The sequence below is a fragment of the Barbus barbus genome, assembly GCF_936440315.1.
Source record: "Barbus barbus genome assembly, chromosome: 4".
In the NCBI taxonomy this organism is placed as follows: domain Eukaryota; kingdom Metazoa; phylum Chordata; class Actinopteri; order Cypriniformes; family Cyprinidae; genus Barbus; species Barbus barbus.
The window spans coordinates 26,583,412-26,603,541 of NC_136732.1; the positions used below are offsets into that span (position 1 = coordinate 26,583,412).

At 36.7% G+C, this 20,130-nt stretch overlaps 1 protein-coding gene across 5 annotated transcripts in view; it reads left to right on the top strand.

The window, feature by feature from the left end:
- LOC306865040 (septin-9-like) overlaps window positions 1–20,130 on the top strand; it is a 94,589-nt gene that overhangs the window by 39,035 nt on the left and 35,424 nt on the right. For 4 of the 5 annotated variants that reach the window (XM_079409384.1, XM_079409380.1, XM_079409383.1 and 1 more), the window contains one exon: window positions 873–1,553. In XM_079409384.1, the coding sequence (XP_079265510.1) occupies window positions 992–1,553 (562 nt within the window). In that variant the 5' untranslated portion in view covers window positions 873–991. Of the gene's footprint in view, window positions 1–47; window positions 379–872; window positions 1,554–20,130 lie in introns of those variants that run through there. The other variant, XM_079409382.1, reaches the window with a different exon arrangement.

The following is a 20,130-nucleotide window of genomic DNA, read 5'->3' on the forward strand; positions in this document are numbered from 1 at the left end:
AACTTACTTCAATCAGTCAAATAGGTTCCGTTATCTCTTTCAGCTCCTTCTTTGTTCACTTCAACACGTTAGAAAGAGGCCGCTCTCTGTTTGATGAGACAGGAAACGAATTAAAATCCACCATCACTGCGAGTCAGCCGTGTTCAAAATAGACAGTTCTGGTTTAACGACTCGGCTCCCGCTCGAACCGATTCAATATCGTTTGTGAACCAATTCAGCCGATTCATTGAAAAGATTTGACTCAAATGAACGAACCGGACGCGTCTAAACCCATTGCGCTCGAGTCAGGTCTCAGGTGAAGGCGGTGTTCATTCAGGCGTGCCGTGAGCTCTCAAGCTGCAGCTATGTTCACGAAACATTTGAAGCGCGTGAAATCAGGTATTTCAAAAAAATATAAAACCAAAAATGGGTTTTACGTCAAACAGACAACTACTCTTTATGTTTACTTTATATCCCCACCGGCGCAAAAGTCACTTTAGTAACGTCTTTATGTTACAGAGAGGCCATGCGAACGCTATTAACATTTTTTAACACGGTAGAAAAAGTTAAATACCTTCAAAGTTTCTGTACCAGTGCATTCAGGGAAACACATTCCTCTAATCGTATGTTGATTCTATCAGTCTGCCTTATTTTATTTGTATAAAGGCTTATATTTGTTTAATTATTTAACTCCTATTGTTCTTGCTTATATGGCCTAATTTTGGAAATAATTTTCTGTTATAAAATTGATTTGTTTTAGGTTTAGTTAGCAAATTCTAACTAAACCAAATTCTTTATGGTTATGTTTAAGTACTAATTAATTATCCATTTTTAGAAGTGTGTCTGTTTAAAGCTTTGAAAGTTGCCTGATTTTTATTTATATTTGTTTACAGCACTTAAGAGGTCATTTGAAGTGGAAGAGGACACATCCACAAACCCATCCCCTCTTTCCCGTAGAACAACCAATCCTCTGCGCTCCACCACTTCTTCTGCGAGCAGCCGTTTCCACGACATGAGATCGCTCAACTCCGAGTCCACCTCCAGGCACACTTCAGATTCCTCGTCCAACCAGCGCTCTCCAAAGTCCAGTCTGAGGCGCATGGAGTTATCGGGGGGCCGTGTCCCAGAGACTGTGTCGCGCAGGACAGAGATCTCCATCGACATCTCCTCCAAGCAGGTGGACAGCTCACCCAGTCCAGGTATCACCCGCTTCGGCTTAAAGAGACCTGAGGTCTCGCTCCAGAGTAAAGCCACAGATGGGCCTCTTCACAGAAGGGCTGAGGGTAACCACAGCAGACCCCAGGAACCTCCAACACCCCCTAGGAGAGCCGACCCACCAGTATCTGCGTCCCGGATCCCTGACCTGTCCCAGAGGCGAGCGGAGCCTCCCAGCCCTCTTGAGATCTCAGCGCCGACTAGACGGGCTGAGATGCACATTAACAGACAGCTGGACACACCGTCTCCTGCAAGGGAGTCAGAGAACAGCTTCACCTCCGCAGCCAGCATCACTCCTACCTTCAATGAATACAAAACCCCTCCATCAGTACATGAAGCCCCCCTAAGGCCTCTAGAGAGTAAGTCACATGTGCTTTTTCATTGCTAAATTGCTGTCTGGTTAGATGCCTGCATGATCTAGATCTGATATTTACATTGTGATGTGTGCTTGGAGTGTCTGATGATGTTTTATATTCAATGGGGTTTATAAACCTGAGAAAAAGCGTGACCATTTTCACAAATTTTTCTAGTTAAATACAGTTTTTCTTTACAAATGATGTTATCAGCATAGCAATTTGAGTAAAAAAAAAGGGAATTTTCAGCACTGCTTTCTATAGATCATCTGTCTGTACATTTAAAACAAAGGAGTTCACACGATTTTGCTCTTTAAGCAGAAGCATAAATTTTGCATAAAAATGCTAATTTTGACAATTCATAAAACCTCTTTATTTCCAGATAGGGGTGTGTGATATTGACAAAAAATGATATCTTTGATATTTTTTTTTGGGGGGGGGGATTTGATCGATAAAGATAATTAGACAGCATTTCGCCAAGTGTGTTTTTGTACTGGTATCCTAGCAGGTGTAGGCCTCGACAGCTTTTCATATTCTTCTGTGTTCATTTACATTTTACATTTATTTATTTAGCTGACGCTTTTATCCAAAGCGACTTACAATTGCTATATATGTCAGAGGTCGCACGCCTCTGGAGCAACTAGGGGTTAAGTGTCTTGCTCAGGGACACATTGGTGTCTCACAGTGGATTCGAACCCGGGTCTCTCACACCAAAGGCATGTGTCTTATCCACTGCGCCATCGCCAACCCCTTAGCCCCCCTTGTTCAGTTCAAAGTTGTGACAGAAACCCTTTATCTCTGAAGCTTGTGGTACTAGATTGTGCTGGTTTTTAAGAAAACTGTTTTTTTTTACAGAGTTAAGCCAGATACAGTTTTAGAGTTTTTAGCGAAAATACATTTTTAAAACCTTATATAATAGTATAATATAATTATAATATACTGTAACTCACCATGAAAATAGCCACAGAAGCTGGCATGGCGTTAAACACAAACAAAATAATATTTTCATTGAGGGGTCATATATGCCCCCTTACTTTATTTTTTATTTTTACCTTAATAGGGGCATTAACTTTATAAAATGTATTCATTTTTTTCTAACCTTATAAAATAAACGTAACACAGACTGTTTGATAAAGTTCAGTTTTTTGTGTTATTTTTAAAGTAAAAAGAAGAAAAACTTTGATTACTGAAATATGAAATAAATGATTATTTTGAAATGCACTTGTAGGTGGCGGCAAGTCCCTGTCTTATCGAGCCAGTCATTGAAGCATTTACTCAAACAGTCTTTTTTGTTGTTCTTGTTTGTTTTAATTTCGCTTGGAGATGCAAAATGATTCTGCTCTCGCTTTGTTTGGAATTATTTTTGGTGGCATTCTAATATGCTAAATCAGACAGTGAAAGCATAAACTAAAAGTTTTTCATAAATGAGTGACATAACCTTTGAAACCCACTTTATACACAGTCATTTCTTTTGAAATCGAGGTTCGCAGAAGCTTTGTGTTTTGAGAAGCAGGGGCCCCTGAGAACGTCGTCTTCCTAACTAAGCACACTTCAGGTTGGGTAGTGATAAAATCACACAGAATCCAGCACATGGTAATGAGAAAAACAGAACTTCCTCATAGGAAAGAATGTTGGAGCTGTATCATTGAGTGAGGTCAACAGATCTGATGCATTGTTTTAGCACTTGATCAACACTGAGATTATCAGGATTCATCTAAGGCAGTAATACAAATATGAAAAGTTTCCATATAACCCCATTTACTGTCTCTCCACTCAGATAGACAGGGTGTCAGGCTGTTAATGTGAATTTTTTTTTTTTGAAGTTGCTGTTTTTTTAAAAATCGTCGACTTCATTTTGCTCGCGTCGACTAACCGGCAAAATACCGGAAGTGGCGTATTTCACAGATGAGAATCCATAAAACACATTATTAGACTATTTTCCAAGGCTGCATGATATATTAAACCCAATCATAACCAAGCATAATTGTGAATTCATAAACACTATGATTTAATTAAATAATTATATGCGATGCAGTTCTAACACAGTATATGCTCTTTAATTATTTCCATGCGTGACAGTGGCTCCGTTCACAGTAGTTCCACAGAAACTGTTATCATTTACATGTGGAGAGTCTCAAACTCATTTTTGCATGTTGTTGTGAGTTTGTGTTTATTATAACGTTAATCTGGGAACGCAACGTGCGCCGTTTCATCAGATTTGTGAGGTAAATCATTTATAAACCTACACAAACACAAGAGGATACATGACAGTTTCTAAATAAAAGCTCAAACCCTCACTCTGAGTTTAGACGGTTTGATGTCCACATATTCATGTAATTAAAGTGGCTGTAGCATTTCTGTCCTAAAGAAATAGCCAAATATAAAAGATTAAGTGTACGTTTGAATTAAATGGTGCTTGGTCAATATTAAACAGTAATGTGTAAAAATAATCGTCAGGCCGTCGGCGCCCCTGCAGGCCTTTGTTGTAATGTATAATCTACATTATTTCTATTGTTTTTAATACATTATGTATTTCAACAGTTTTGTTCAATAAAACCATATGATTTCTTGCTTTTGATACTTTATTTGAACTAATTATTATTGCATCATTGCTATTATATATGTACTTTAAGTCATTTTTAAAGCTATTATTGTTCACTTAAATCCATTTTTGTTACCACAAAAAAAAAAAAAAAATATTATGGGGCCCTATGAAATCCGTTTTATTTCCAAATTCAGTTTTTTTAATTTTATTAATTGTCTAATTAATTGAGTTTTATAGTTTTATCTGTACCAAATTCTGTTTTCCATTATTTTCTGGATTCAATTTTAATTGTTCCATTAAATTTTAATAATAAAAAGCATCTCCAATTAATTGATTTTATATTTAAAAAAAGTATTTTTTCAGAAATACTGCACATTTACATTTTTTTAATTCTGGTAAATAATATTTCTGGTAAATACTCCTTTAAAAAGATTTTTTTTTTAATTATAATTTTATTATTATTAGACTAGAACGTGTGGATATGTTGTCATTCTTACACTATAATACTGAACTTTGATTTCAGTGATTTGGACTAACAGATGAACACTTGCTTCTTGTACTCTGTTGCACTTTACTTTTGCTTTAAAAAAGGATTTCATATAAATTTGGATTTCATTTGGTTTAATAAAATATTTGTAAGTAAAATTGTTGCTATTTTTTGCGTATAATAATATTAGTATTTTGCGGATATTAATCGTTTAGATTAACCGATTAATCGAAAAATTTGTCGATAGATTAATCGAAATAAAAATAGTCGTTAGTGGCAGCCCTAATGTAGACCAAGCAATAGCTATTCTTGCACTCGTACTGAAGAGGCCTGTTTTTTTGGGACAGTATTAGTTCTGAGTGTAACACTGGCTCAGAAACCGTATTCCAAAGTCATGACTAAAAACTGTGCATTGAGCCAATCTGAGAAGAACAGTGAAGCTTTAAAGCACCAAATAAAGAAACATTTATTTAAATCTTGGACATGGACACAATAGTTTTTCTCAACCTTCTGCTCTCTTGCACTCTCTCTCATTAGCTTTCTACATTACTCTCAAGATTATAAGGTTCACCCAAAAAGAAATCTGTCATCATTTACTCACCTTCATGTCATACCAAACTCATGAGACTTTTATTCATCTTTGAAACAGTGGCTTAATCCAAGTCTTCTCCTAATCACTTTACATAATGGATATATTTAATTTAGACTTATTTATTCACATATAAACATTCATCATTGGAAGCTCGTCCTTAAAAGTCACTGGTTCATGCATCAAGCAAGCATGACTGACCTTTAGTTTTTAATGTATCAATATTTTGGTTGCATGGCCTTTAAATGAAGGAACAAATCTCTCAGTTGTGTTTCGAAGACAAATGAAAGTCAAAGATTTGGGACGACACGTGGGTGAGTAAATGATGACAGATTTCATTTTTGGGTGAACTGCATACAAAGACTTGCTATTTCTGGTGCTGTTCTATGTTTTCTATGTGTGATCAAGCGCTTCCATTACTAAGCATCTGTTTCTTATTGGTGTTATTGGTCCAAGGTGTCCCCCATCAGATTCTACATTTGCATATGAAAGATAAATAAGTCTCTGATGACTTTTCTCTCCCCTCTGGCACAAGTGTTACGAGTGAGAGCCTTGCAGCCTAGCTAAGGGGCTTGTTGGTTTGCGACACATGCGTTCAGCTGGTGGGTGTGTCTGTCCAGATCTGGAGTTCATAAAATGTGCTGCATAAAAATAGACACCGTTTAAATTTCAGCTTTTACACTGTATACAGAAGACAGCGTGGCAAACAGTGTTGAGAACATGAATGGTTTATCTATCATCTGATGTGTTTGCCTAGAAATGCTTAATTCACTGCATTAAAAAGCAAGTGCATGCTTTAGACACCGTTTTTTTCTATTTTCTGTTTTTGTGAGTGTTGTTGTCCTCCTTTGGCCCTAAAGGATTTTTACTTTTCTTGAGTATGAAATAAGACAGAAACTCTAAAAGAGATGGAAAACCTTTTCAGGATGTGATCCAGGAAGCCTGCGGCACATTTGGGTTTAATTAATGTTCCTGCTCAAGCCCCAGTGTGGATGCAGCGAGCAGAGCCCTGCTAACAAAGCCCAGATAAGGAGAAGCAGAGAGAGATAAAGCACTAGGTGCCAGGCAGAATAAAGTCTCTGTAAAGCGTCTAGATGAGGGGAAAAAAGAGTGAAAATGAACTGACCTCTGAGTAGGGGTTTTTACTTTAAACTAGAAAAAATACTCCAGTACTAATATGTTTTGCAGTTCAGGAAGCGTGATGTGAATTGTATAACAATGCATTGATGCATGAGATTCATTTAAAAAAAGAATTTGACATTTATAACTTCTGTAATTTTCCTTGAGTACGTGTGTATTCATCAAAGATGCACAAAAGTATTTAAAAGGGATAGAAAAGATAATGATAACTTAAAAGATTTTTATTTCAAATAAATAGTTTAATTTCATTCCATCAGTTGTCTATGGCTGTGTGTTGTCGTGATTTAGTTGGTTATATACTAATACATCTGATATTACAATTGTTAGTCCAGGTCACACTCATCATTCATGAGTTTGGAAAAAAGGCTTTACTGTTTCTTTTGATACGTGACCTTTAACAGATGATGAAGAGTGCTTACTCATTAGTTTGTGGTTTATGTCTGTGTTACTCATGAATAGCATTTATTGGTTTAATGGTGATTGCTGGATGACTTGGTTGTGACCCGTAGGCATGAAAAGGAGTTGAGCTTTCACAATGAACTGAACAGAATGACACATTCACCAGGTGACCGCTCGTCTGTTTCTGCCATCCTGCTGTATGATTTCCCCCTGTGAATGTTTGTGGGAAAATTCCTTCAGATTCAGATCACCCCAAAAGGAAAGAGTTCTAACACAAAAGCGTTTTTTGTCATTGAAAGTTTCATCTTTAACCATTTTGATTGCCTGTGCAATGATTAATTTTCCCCAAAATTGTCCCATCTTAAAGTGGATCATCTTTCTTAAAAGTGTGTCTAATAGAAACAGTTTGATCTGTATTGAATATTCTGCTGTGGGAATAGTGCACTGTGAGGTCAGTTTATTCTATAACTTAAAGTGAGGTTATTGGACGTATCTTTTTTCTCAGTTTTTATAGCATGTGTTTTTCAGAGAGTTTTCATGTATTAGTCAGAGATAGCATACCTTTTTGACTAGTCATTGAGAATTTGATTGGAAGACCTTCACTGAAGTCATTGTGTGGGAATTGTTCCTTCTCCCTCAACCCTGAGGCGAATGGAAAGTTATATCCCCGTAGGGACTGACTCTTGTCATGCCAGTTTTCTCTTAAATGAGGTGTGACCTCTGATTAGACCCCAGCCAGCCGGACGGACCTCTTGCATTTGTTCTGCTGATACAGGACCATCAGCAAGCATTTCCAAATTGGATTTGCATATTGCGGGAGCTGTTGCGGCATTATAATTATTGTTTATGGTGTAGATTTAGGCTGTCTGGATCTTGCACTTTTATTACCTGGAGAATCACTGAGCATTTGAATGTCTGTTCATTTCATATGTGTGCGTTTTTGTAACTATCTGCATCTTTTAGCACTGTGGATTTTGACCTTTTTTTCACACTCTCAATAGTTTTGTCCACTAAAAATGCCCAACTGTAATTTTTTTTTGCATTTTACTAAAATCACATTAACTTTTCCAACAAATTACATAGTAAAATTATGTATTGCGTGCATGTTGTGGAAATGGCATTAAAAAAAAAAACAACAAAAAAAAAAAAAACCTTTTGTTAGCTAAATAATAAAATAAATGAAACATAAAAATACACACTTTTTAGATAATCTTACAAAATTACATCTATATTGAAAATTATGCAAATACTAAAAATATCCCAAAAATACTAATATATTAACATTGATTTTTGTCCGAATGTTTAAGATTACATATCTATCAATCAAACGTGTTCATTGACAGTCTTGTCTACTTGGTAAACAAGTATTTTTTTTTTAGTTTTAACAAAAATAAACAATTTGGACATAAACGTGCCTTTAGTTGAAGAAACACCCATTTCCTAGAGGAAACATTACAGAAAAGCTCTTTTGCTTTGTAGTCTTTATCAGGAAGTGATCTAAAGTGGAGTTCATATTCTTATACAAACACACACTCATGTGCACATTCACACAAGCTTCCTTCCTTGAGCCATCAGCTGTGACTGGTTGACCTTGCTCTATTTCCTTTGGACTCAGCAGGGTAAACGGTGCAGAACTGCTCCTGGCATTTGTTGGAGGCTTTTAAGTTTGCTCACAGGCATGTGGAAATTGTGGCGATTGTTTCCAAGGAGCTGGGGACAGGAAGAGAGAAGGTGTCACAGTTAGGTCATCGCTGTCATGCTGCTCTTTGGTGCAGAGGCTGAGATGAATTGAGAAAGCTGTTAAAATGATGCAAAAGACTTTCCTGTTTCTTAAGAGGTGCTTTAATGATTCAGACATTGTTCAGACACATTTACCTCCTTTTTTACTTTAGTGACCTCCACCCTGACTTCAGGAAGTAGTCTGGGCATATCCATGTTTTATACGACCAAAGCCCTTTAAATGGCATGCTAATAGTTTGAAGGGGTTTAAAGGTATTAACTATTAAAGGGATTGTTTACCCAAAATAGAGTATTCTGTCGTCATTTACTCATTCACATGTCATTCCAAATCTGTATGACTTTTTCTTCTGTGGAACTGACCACTATCCATTAATCTGCTGACACATCTAAGTAGTAGAGACCTGCTTACTGTGGCAGAAACCTCTGACTCTGAACCTTTAAAGCAGAGCTGTCCAAACTCAGTCCTGGAGGGCCGGTGTCCTGCAGAGTCTGAATGTACACAAAAATGTACCCATTAAGCACAGCCAGACTTCTTGAATTTAATGATATATCTTAATTGAAATGATTTTGTCATGTAAAATAAAATAAAATATTTTTGTGTGAGAGATTAATATTTTATTTTAACATAACTTTTTGTACTGAAACCAATATCTTATGCACAAAAATGTCTCAATGTAGATTTTGGTGAGTTTAATAGGTACGTTTACCCTACAACTTTTATTTCTTTTCTTCCTTTTCTCACACATTATATTAGCAGATTATCAATTAATAAGTTTATTTTGTGTGGTTTGTTGCACAATACTCTGTTATAATAACCTTAAAGGGCTCCTATTATAGATTTTTGAAAATGACCTTTCATGCAGTGTGTAACACCTCTCTAAGTGAATGAAAACATTCTGCGCAGTTTTAAATCTGAAAGTGCATCGTGTGTAAAGTTATACACACTGCAAGTTTCAGGAGTGACAACCGTATTTAAATGCGGGAGTGAGTCCCGTAAATTATCGTTCCGTGTGTGTACGGAATAGCTGTCACTATCGCATTTGTAACCATAGCAACATTTTGACATCTTGCGGGAGTGAATAAGAATTTAGCCGTTTGGTATCTGCCATTGTTTGGCTAAAAACTCTTTTTGTCCGTCGATTTGAACTAAACTACCGCTGATAGACATGTGCTAAGTTAAGACTTCTTTCACAGTTATTTTCTTGCATCTCACATACAGACGAAGACACATTTCTGATGTGCATTTAAATACGTCATTAACAACTAGTTGTTCAGTTCAGTTCCGTATACATTGCATAGAATTCCTGTAAATGCGGTTGTCACTACCTCTATGTTTCAGGAGTTAATGCGGTTGTCACTACCTCTATGTTTCAGGAGTTAATGCGGTTGTCTAATGCGGTTGTCACTCCCGTATTTTAGTGAATTATGTGTGTACAGTAGGGCTGCACGATTATGACAAAAATCATAATTGTCATCAGTGTTGATGAGAATAACAGCTCTGATTTATTGGCTTTAAACTAGTTTAAATTAAAGAGACGTGATTTGTTTTGGAGAACGCTGTGCTGAACTCGAGTGCTTCTTACTGGATTTCACAGCGTTGTTTAGTTAGGGATGTAACGATTACCGGTTTGACGATAAATCATGATAAAATTCCCCACGGTTAGTATTACCGTTTCATATTTTAATTATCATTAAAACCGTATTCGATTACCGTGATTTGAACAACTCGCGATAAATAAATACTGTCGGCATAAAGCAGAGTGTTAATTAACAGTCTCACGTGCGCACAGTAGTTTCATTCTGAGTGAAAACAGGGCGGAAAAGCTGGGAGGTTTTAAAAGAGTGCTGAGGGAATTATACAAATGAATATATCAGTGAATTAATTATATGAATGTACCTCTGAAGGATAAACTGTCTTCAGAAACGATTCGATGGCATTTTGTTTTCATCTTCGCTCCATGTAATACCTAAAGGAAGTGTTCGCGGAGTTCACGGGAATCAGCTGTAATTCAGCTTTTCCATATAAAGCGCCACCTGCTGTCAGAGAGTGGATTTACAGACACTTATTTACATTCTGTCTGTGTGCAGTTTTATTTGCTGTTTGTTGATTTTTAAGTATGAAACTTGGTGAATAGATTTATGTATCGGTACTTTTTGAACATCTACAGCACATTTTAACAATACCGTGATAATACTGATAACCGTGATAATTTTGGTCACTATAATCGTGATGAGAAATTTTCATACCGTTACATCCCTAAGTGCGTGATCGCGACTGGTCACTGTAATAAACGCATACGCTCGCGCAGCGCTGTTTTCTTTTGAGGCAAAGCGGATAAAAGGTCAGTGTGGCGCGCAGTTCAAACGAGTACCGCTATTTTATTCCGCTTTTGACACGTTTGGCGTTTAACATATCTATCATGCACAACAGAGTGACAATGACTATCAGTTAGACAAAATGTATTTTATCCAGTGTGTTTGAGTTTGTTAAACCCCGCGCTGAAAACACCTCTTAAGCACACAGAATAATGCAAGTGGGCATTTTTGTTTATTTATTTTTGTAATCGTGAACGATTATGTAATTGTGGCATCCATAATCATAATCGCGATTAGAAATTTGATTAATTGTGCTGCCCTAGTGTACAGAATGTGATTAAGGAGTAAAAGGTGAACTTACAACCGAATTTAGCTGCAGTGTGGACGTGGCCATTGTCTCTCAAAATAAAGAGTTGACTCTGATTGATTTAAACGAGTCTTTTTTTTTTTAAATGAATCCCAAGCTGTTTCATGTTGACATCAACATGAAACATTAGCATATTGCCTGCCCACTTGTTGCACGCGCTGACCTGGGAAAACTTGATTTTCTCGTTGGTCTGAATGAAAATGCGGATTCATTGTTTGCCACTAGGTGCCGCTTTTGGAGCGTTAAAAATAGTGGTATTCCTGGTAACGCTGTACACAAAGTTGAACTGCGTTCACAAATGCTTTATCAGGCATTACAGAAATGATGAAATGGAAATGAAATCAACCAATCAGACCAATCACTGCAGATTAACGTCACGCAAAGGAGGGGTTTGGAAAAAATGAATCGTTGAACGAATTGTTTGGGAGTTGTTGAGCAAATAAGGAAAATGAAAGCTTTTTTGACCTTGCATGCATGTCAACCTGTTGATGGGGACTCCCAAAACCAAAATATTAACCTTTCATAACCCATAATAGGGGCACTTTAAAACACTTTGACTATTGTGCATGATTTGTAAACTCAGACATTTTAACATTCGTATCGCATAACCAGCTCCATATGTATGGCATTTCTAACATAATAAACTTGCTTCATATCTCATCTCGTACAGCATTGTATGAGTCACAATAAAAGAGCTCAGCGCATCGTTGAAGTATACTAAAGTTTGCTCCAGCAAATCTTTACTCATGTTTGCATTTGTTATTACTAGGTTTAGTGTTTTTGTTTTCAAACGTAAACAGAACAATTTATTTCCCTACTGCTTTAATTTGTACAGCAACCAATGTAATAAAACTTTGCCAGATTCATGTCCATTTGTTTCAAATGAACTGAACAGGGTTTTAATGCCTCTCACTAGACATTTCACTTTTAAAGTGTCACAAAGCGTGCAGGAAGCAATGTAACAATTTTGTGGAAATGCCACCTCAGATGTGTTTTTCCATTGATCCATTGTTTTCAGTTTCAAACAGGTATTCTGAACTTATCTGCGTCTGCTGTTGGTCACCAAACAGATTGACCTTCCCAAACTCACACCAGTAGGGTCTGGATTCTTATAGAGCAATGTTTTGATAGCACCACAGTGTGAGATTCAACCTATGAATAGTTTAGTTAAAGCTTTCTGTGCATTTTAAACTGGGATAGAAATTATTTTAACTTTGCAAAATTGCATGCATCACTCTTATTTTTGGGAATTTTTTTTTATTGCATAATATCATTTGCTTCTTCATTAAACGGTTAGCTCACCCAAAAATGCAAATTAGCCTGTGATTTACTCACCCTCGAGGCATCCTAGGTGTGTATGACTTTCTTCTTTCAGACGGATCCAATCGGAGTTATATTAAAAATGTATCCTGGCTATTCCAAGCGTTATCATTGCAGTTGGTGGGTGTTTTTGTTCACTAGTCCAAAAGTAGTCAAATAAAAATTGTATCCATTATAAAAACGTGCCTCACACGCCTGCGGGGGGTTAACAAAGGGGGCTTCTGACCTTTAAATCGAAACATACTCATTATTTTATGACATCAATTACTGCTCTATTTAATCAGAAACACAGTCTAAATGTTATTTGTTTAGGCTATCTTACTTTTAATTTAATTAGAAGTTCGCCAACAGTGCCCCCTACAGATTAAAACTCCTTACACCGTGGCTGCGTCCGAAATCGCATACTACTTGTGTAGGTACTACATTTGAATTCAAACGTACTTCTCGACCGTTAAAAAAGTACGTTCTATATAGTATGAATGAGGGTAGTATGAATGGAATTCGGACGTACTACATCCGCCATGTTCATGAAGTCATCTCATCGATTTACAACGTTTAAACTTTAATAAGTCGGCCGTTTACTTTGATTATTTTAAACAAGTGCAATTTAATCACAATGAACAATGTTTTTCCTTGAGGTACTTGCACTTGAAAACAGCCGCGTCGCCGCTTTCCGCCATTTTTCGAATATGACGCCTCCTCTCCCGTGGCATCATGGGATAGTGAAGTGTCCATCGTATGCCTACTACAGAATTCGGGCGGAAGTAGTAGGTCATCCGGGTAATTCTCGCCTACTGTTTTTCGAATACTATGAATTCGGACATACTACTCGCCTCGCATACTGTTTTTCGCATACTATATAGTAGGGAAGTATGCGATTTCGGACGCAGCCATTGTCTACACCTGAAGCAAGAGGCGCTGCGTAGCTCGGCACGACAAAAATACAATAGAACCTATTCTGCTGTCAGTGTGGCGCAACACTACAAATCCCTGACAGAAAACTGCTGCTAGGTTCTATTTATGACGTATTGACACAAATTTCAAATGATTTTCAACAGTCGCTTTTTCGCATCCAGTCTAGGCAGACTTTAGCTGTTGCGGCACGACAACTGTTGCGTCCGGTGTAGACACGGTGTTACCGAACGGGCATTAGGACCCGGGGAGGCTGCCGCTGCTGTCACTACAAGTGCTATTACTGTTTACTCTAGTCTATCACACACTGAACGCGTCATTCTGTACATGCATTCTCATTTTAAATGCAGCGATCCAAATCAGTGAATCCAATCATCATTCAGACAAAACTTTGCTTCAAGAATGAGCCACACTGCTGACATAATCTAATCACTAGCACATGTGAGTTAACCCATTCCTCTTATTGGCAAGACATATCAGCATAATTTTTCATATCGGGCTTATTAATTTAAGAAAATTCTGCTTTGCATCACAGGAATAACATTAGATTTTATAATATATTAAAATTGAAACCTTTTTTTATAGTAATATTTCACAATATTGCTTTGTTTTACTTTATTTTGATCAAATAAAGTCAGCCTTGATGAGCAGAACATATTTATTTCAAAATCATTAATGATTGTAATGTTTTCAAACTTTTGGCAGGTACTTTAATAATAATAATAATTCTATATACTTTACTATAATATTGTTATCATGATTATTAAATGCTGCTTTTTAGTTTTTACAGAACAATAGTATGTATTATTACAATATAAGATGTATCTTTTAATGTGCTAAAATATATATTTTTAATAAGTGCTGGGGGGTGTGGCTTGGGGCAGGGTCAGATTTTCCCTCTTTTCTTGTCTCTGGCTGATCACATGCCTGAATGATAGAGCTTAGAAGTGCCATGGCAGTTTTTAATATAACTCCCATTGGATTCATCTGAAAGAAGAAAGTCATATACACCTAGGATGCCTTGAGGGCGAGTATATCACAGGCTAATTTAAATTTTTGGATGAACTAACCCTTTAAGTACACTAGAAGACCATGCAACTTTTCTAGGGGGGCTGAAGGAGTGAGTTCCTGAGAGGAGTGGAATGCTAGAAGCGCTCTTAATTTTACTGTATTTGGCACATGCATTCTCCTCAGAGAGCCCTGTGAATGTCAGCGATGGGATGATCTAGAACAGGGTTCCTCAAATCTTAGCTCCAACCCTGATTAAACTCACCTACCTGTGATTTTCTAATGATCTTGAAGACTCTGATTAGAATGCTCAGGTGTGTTTGATTAGGGTTAGAGCTAAACTCTGCAGCAGTGGGCCAGATTTGAGGATGCCTGATGTAGAAGTTTCCAGCCTTTTTTTTTGTTGTTTCTTTTTTCTTGAGTGAGATGTTACAGAGGAGACTGAGAAACAAAAGAGAGCAAGAAAGGTTGATCTGGAGGTTAGCGCTGCTTATTGATGCAGCGGTTAATGTCATGGTTTGTCAAGCGATCACAGTATCTGACCACATCTGTGCTTTCAGGCCTTTGTGTGTCACATTTTCAGCTGCATCTCTCCTGCTCTTTGGCCAGAGACGAGTAGATTGAAAATGAAAAGTTACTTCTTATATGTTAGGATTCTTGAACCATTCATATTGATCTAATTTTGAGGCTTCGTCACATCAGCAAACTTTCCACTAGTCTCACACACACACACACACACACACACACAGACACAGTGTTGGATGTCTGAGTTGGCTTTGCTAGGTAGTTATTACCAGTGTTGGGGAAAGTTACTTTTAAAAGTAATGCATTACAATATTGCATTACTCCCTAAAAAAGTAACTGTTACTTAGCTACTTTTTATGGAAAGTAATGCGTTACGTTACTTTTGCGTTACTTTTTAAATATGAGCAGGGCTTGATTGTTTTTAATACAAGAAGTTCTAATTATAGCAAATGTAAAAGCGCTTTCACACCAAAATGTGTAATGAATAAACCTCTTCAGCAATAAAAAAAAAAAAACAATGAAGCACAATTGTTAGTTTATCTAAAGTCATTTTTGCTTATTAGTATGGTTGAACTGGATCATCAAAGGTCAGCAGCAAACACATTGGTTAATAAAATGGGATTAGATATATTTGTGTTATTTAATATTTAATTATGGCAGATTTGTGTCATATTCTGAGTTTGCATTTCACTGTTTTAATTAATTTTGATGAATTTTAAATCTGTTTTTTGCGAGTGGGATGAATTAATGCACATTCACGTTGAGTCTAGAACTACAGTAACAGCATGCTCACACAGCGCACTGTCAGTCAATAAATGGGAAAAAAATAAACTCAGATATACTAGTTACTTGAAAAAAGTAATATTACGTAACTCACATTACTTGTAATGCGTTACCCCCAACACTGGTTATTACTAAGTCCAGAACTATTCCTGTCAATAGTCCCCTTTTGTGATAACATTTTGCATCTCTTTAAAAAAGGTGCTGGCAATATTTTCCAGCTACATCCACATCAAGTTCATTTAGACCAACTTTAGGCTTAGCCTGGATCCAGATGTACATATATAAAAAAAAAAAAAAAAAAAAAAAAAAAAAAAAAAAATATATATATATATATATATATATATATATATATATAAGAATAAGTGAAAGAAAGAGTGAAATCGAGAACCACTTGCCTGTGAGAGGAAGTAATAAATGCAGGATGGGGTTTTGATGGCTATTGTGTGCTGTTACATTTCTGCTGAATTCCTATTAGAGTTGTAAGCTATGTTATCAAAGGACCTCTCACTTGCTCGCTTTCTCTTTTCTCTCTCTCTCTCTCTCTCTCTCTCTCTCCCTCTCTGCAGCTGCTTTGAGGACCAGTAGGAGTCACTGTTCTACACGAGTCTTACCTTTTTCCATCAGGTGAAGATATTACAGGTTTGACAAACCTGTTTTTGAGATCAGGGCCCGTATTCACAAAACATGTTATCTTATCACTAAGAGTTCTCCTAAATAGCAGTAAAAGTTTTTATCTAAGAGTTTTCTAACATTATTGTGAAAGGAAATATGAAATATGTAGAAAAACCTATTCACAAAGCTGCTGAGACAAACTTTTACTAAGGAATAGAGTCTTAGAGAGAAGTCTTAAGCTAAGAGTAAGGGGTGGGCTTGACCTTGTTGCTATGCATGACATCAGCATGCTTACTAACTATGCACACAGTGATTAGCTGATAGGGGTCTCTGACAGAGATTTATTCATAGAAATAAAATCTATTTTCACACTCATCTCGAGTGAGGGGGCGACGTGGTGCCGGCCCTGATTACCACGCCAATCCCTCTGAGAGTTGTCATGACAGAAATATAATTATACACTAAAATAATTGATCACAACATTATAAGGTACAGTATGAAAAAGTATATTAATTTTGAAGTGTTATTAAATTAAGTGTTTTTAAAGATAAAGTGAGCATTATGTGTCGTTTTGCTGCAGGTGAATATGAACACTAGGGTGTGCGATATTTACAAAGAAAATCATGATATTTTTATAGATTTTATAGATTACGATAATTAGACTTTTGCTGAGTGTGATATTGTGCTGGTTTCTTGAACTGACTCCTAAGGTTTTTGATATTTTTGGTCATTTCACACACTGATAGAAATGAATCTTTTTCAATAAGTTTAAAATGATTTTTAAGTTTTATGGGCTTTTTTACCTTTATAAAGCCTTTTTTTTTCTAAAAGTGTCCATTATCTTGGACACTTTTATAGAGTCAAATTCTTATATTTAATCAGTGAATCAGATAATGCAAAAGAGGCTTGATCTTGATCATTTACACACTGTTTAATGCAGGACATGAATGCATTTCACCTGCAGTAACAAATGCCTAAATAATGTTTTGATATATTAAGCACGAAATGTTGAATGCTGATAATTGAAATTTATTTAAATAATAAAAAGATACTTTAAATGTGAAATTAAAACCCCCAGTAGGTGGCAGCAAGTCACTGTAAATAAGTGAGTCGTTGCAATTGAACCGAATCATTCAAACTGTTGATCCATTCAGGAACCTTTCATCAAAGTTGTTCTAAAACCAAAATGCGTTCTTGTCTTAGGACAACTTTGATTCACTTTTTTGATCCACTTCAAATGTTGACTACTCTATATTGCACACCCCTAGACAACACAATAATAAACTGTTGTAAAACATTTTACTTTGTTAAAGGCTATACACGAAAGAAATTGGTAGACGTGTGTAGACAGAATTTCTGTGTAAGACTAATACATGCTGGCTGTTTGACAGACAAAACTTGATGCAAAATGGAAGCAGAATACACACTTCTGTTCTTATGATATCTAGTTTACTTGCTACTAAGAGACAAGCACCAAATATTTTTTAAAGATTTCAGTAACCTGGCAAAGGTTTTGGGAAAAATCCTAAAGGGAATTTATCCTCATCCTGTAGCAGCCCTTTACCTTGCCTACAGTAATGCATATGACCTGCTTTCTCAGCACAGCTCCCAGCAGACCCGGTTATCAAATGCAGAGTGGTTTATGGTTATCTTATCTGTTTGACTTTATATAAAGTAATTGTACTCCCTCTGTTTACTCTTGTGGTTTAAGTAGGAAGAAATCTAAAATAACCAGTGGGACCCTGATGTGAGTGAGTAATCCATGCCAAATCAGGAGCTAATAATGATCTGATTCCAAGCTCTTGTTTGTTTCATGTGGACTGGGGTTTCCCACTGCAACAAAGATGCAAATAAATAATAATTATTTGAGCAGATGATTTAGTTCACTTAAGATGGTTAATAATGTTACAATGAAGGAAACTAGCTTTAAGCATGGTTTTAAAGGTGGGGTAAGCGATTTCTGGAAGCCAGTGTTGATATTTGAAATCACCAAAACAAACACGCCCCTATCCCAAAAGGGTCTCGCCCCTATTTTGATAGCTCCACCCCACATATACGTAGCCTACGCAACTCAGGCAACAATTAGTTCTGTGAAACAAAGCAAAACCGATGTTACACTGTCTACACCGGACGCAAGCGGCGCAACAAAATACTATAGAAGTCATTAACCTCCGTGAAGTTGGCACCCCATAAAAAGAAATAATCACCAAAACTATGCCATTCGTTTGTGCTACGTTTGTGCTCTTTTTTTGCGTTCTTTTTTTGACCGTGTGACGTCACTCTCCACCCCATGCCGTCCAAATCGCTCCAAACCAGCGCAGTTCGTTTGTGCTGGTTTGTGCCATTAAAACGAACACTGTATCTATTTCCCTTCCTTAGATATAACTAAATATTTTCGGGAGCGGTGACATCACTTTCACCCCAGTTCGTCTAAATCGCACAAAACTGGTGTCATTCGTTTGTGCTAGGTTTGTGCTGATTTGTGCTGTTGAAATGAACGTCAAATATATTTCCCCTTCTTATAAATAACAATTGCTGGGAACAAAGAAATGCACAGACATTTTAGGATGACATGAGGGCAAGTACACAATTACAGAATTCTCGTTGTTGGGTATATCTCTTCCTTTAACTGGTTTGTCTGTACAATGTTATGTTGGCAAGGTTAATCATGCTGACAACAAACCAGAACACTATCAAGTCGACAGGTAATTAAACAATTCTTCCAGGTATTGCTTTAAAAATATTTTGAACAAAAAGAAACACACCTCACCTGTCCTTGCTTGCTTCACTGGTTATGCATCTTCTTCAGAGAAAAATGTTGTAGCTGTCTTTGTATCTTGCAGAATGTTTATGCTTCTATTATTTTATAATTTTAGTAAAGCAATAGGCAAACATTTAAAACAAACCTACCTGACAACAGATGTTAATACAGTAAATTAAACTAGACTAGTCCGTTAAATAAAGTTAGACCAAGAAAAAAAAAGAAAGAAAGAAAAAGGTGAATAATGATAACAAAGGAGATTAAATATTTGTTTCAACGATAAACCTCATCACAAACAAACGAAAGGCGTTATAGTAAGTAGGACTAGTTTAAACATTGTGACGCACAATGTGAATAAATGTGATAAACGTCAACAAATACTGACCACCTTCGTTTGATTTTGAGCTTGATTAAGTCACTGACGAGCTTTGTCCAATGACAGAAACCAGCACCGCGTGAGCAACTAAAGAGCGCGACGGGTATGTAGATGAGATGGATGGATGGAGAACGGCTTGCATGACGTCACTTCTCCAGAGATTTTATAATTTCTCAAGAAGTGAATAAGTTATTGTGTTTCTTTCCACAGCACAAACGAATGACACCTTTTTGGAGAGATTTCTGCATGGGGTGGAGAGTGACGTCACTGGCCCGTTTTGTAGTTGTTATTTCTGAGGATGGGAAATTAATACAATGTAAATTTGAACACCAGTTTTGTGCGATTTAGACGAACTGGGGTGGAGAGTGACGTCACTGTTCGTAAAAAGTTTATTTTCGTTATATAAAAGAAGCGGTCATAGTTACAGGGCTTCTTTTAACGGCACAAACGAGCACAAATCGAGCACAAACGAATGGCACCGGGACGGCATGGGGTGGAGAGTGACGTCACAGGGTCAAAAAAAGAATGTTTAATATCTCGAACACCAAACCAGAACAAACTCATTTTTGCGGCACAAATCAGCACAAACGAATGGCATAGTTTTGTGATTATTTATTTTTATGGGGTGCCAACTTCACGGAGGTAAGTCATTATAATCAGTGATGCTGTCCAGTGTTGGGGAAAGTTACTTTTAAAAGTAATG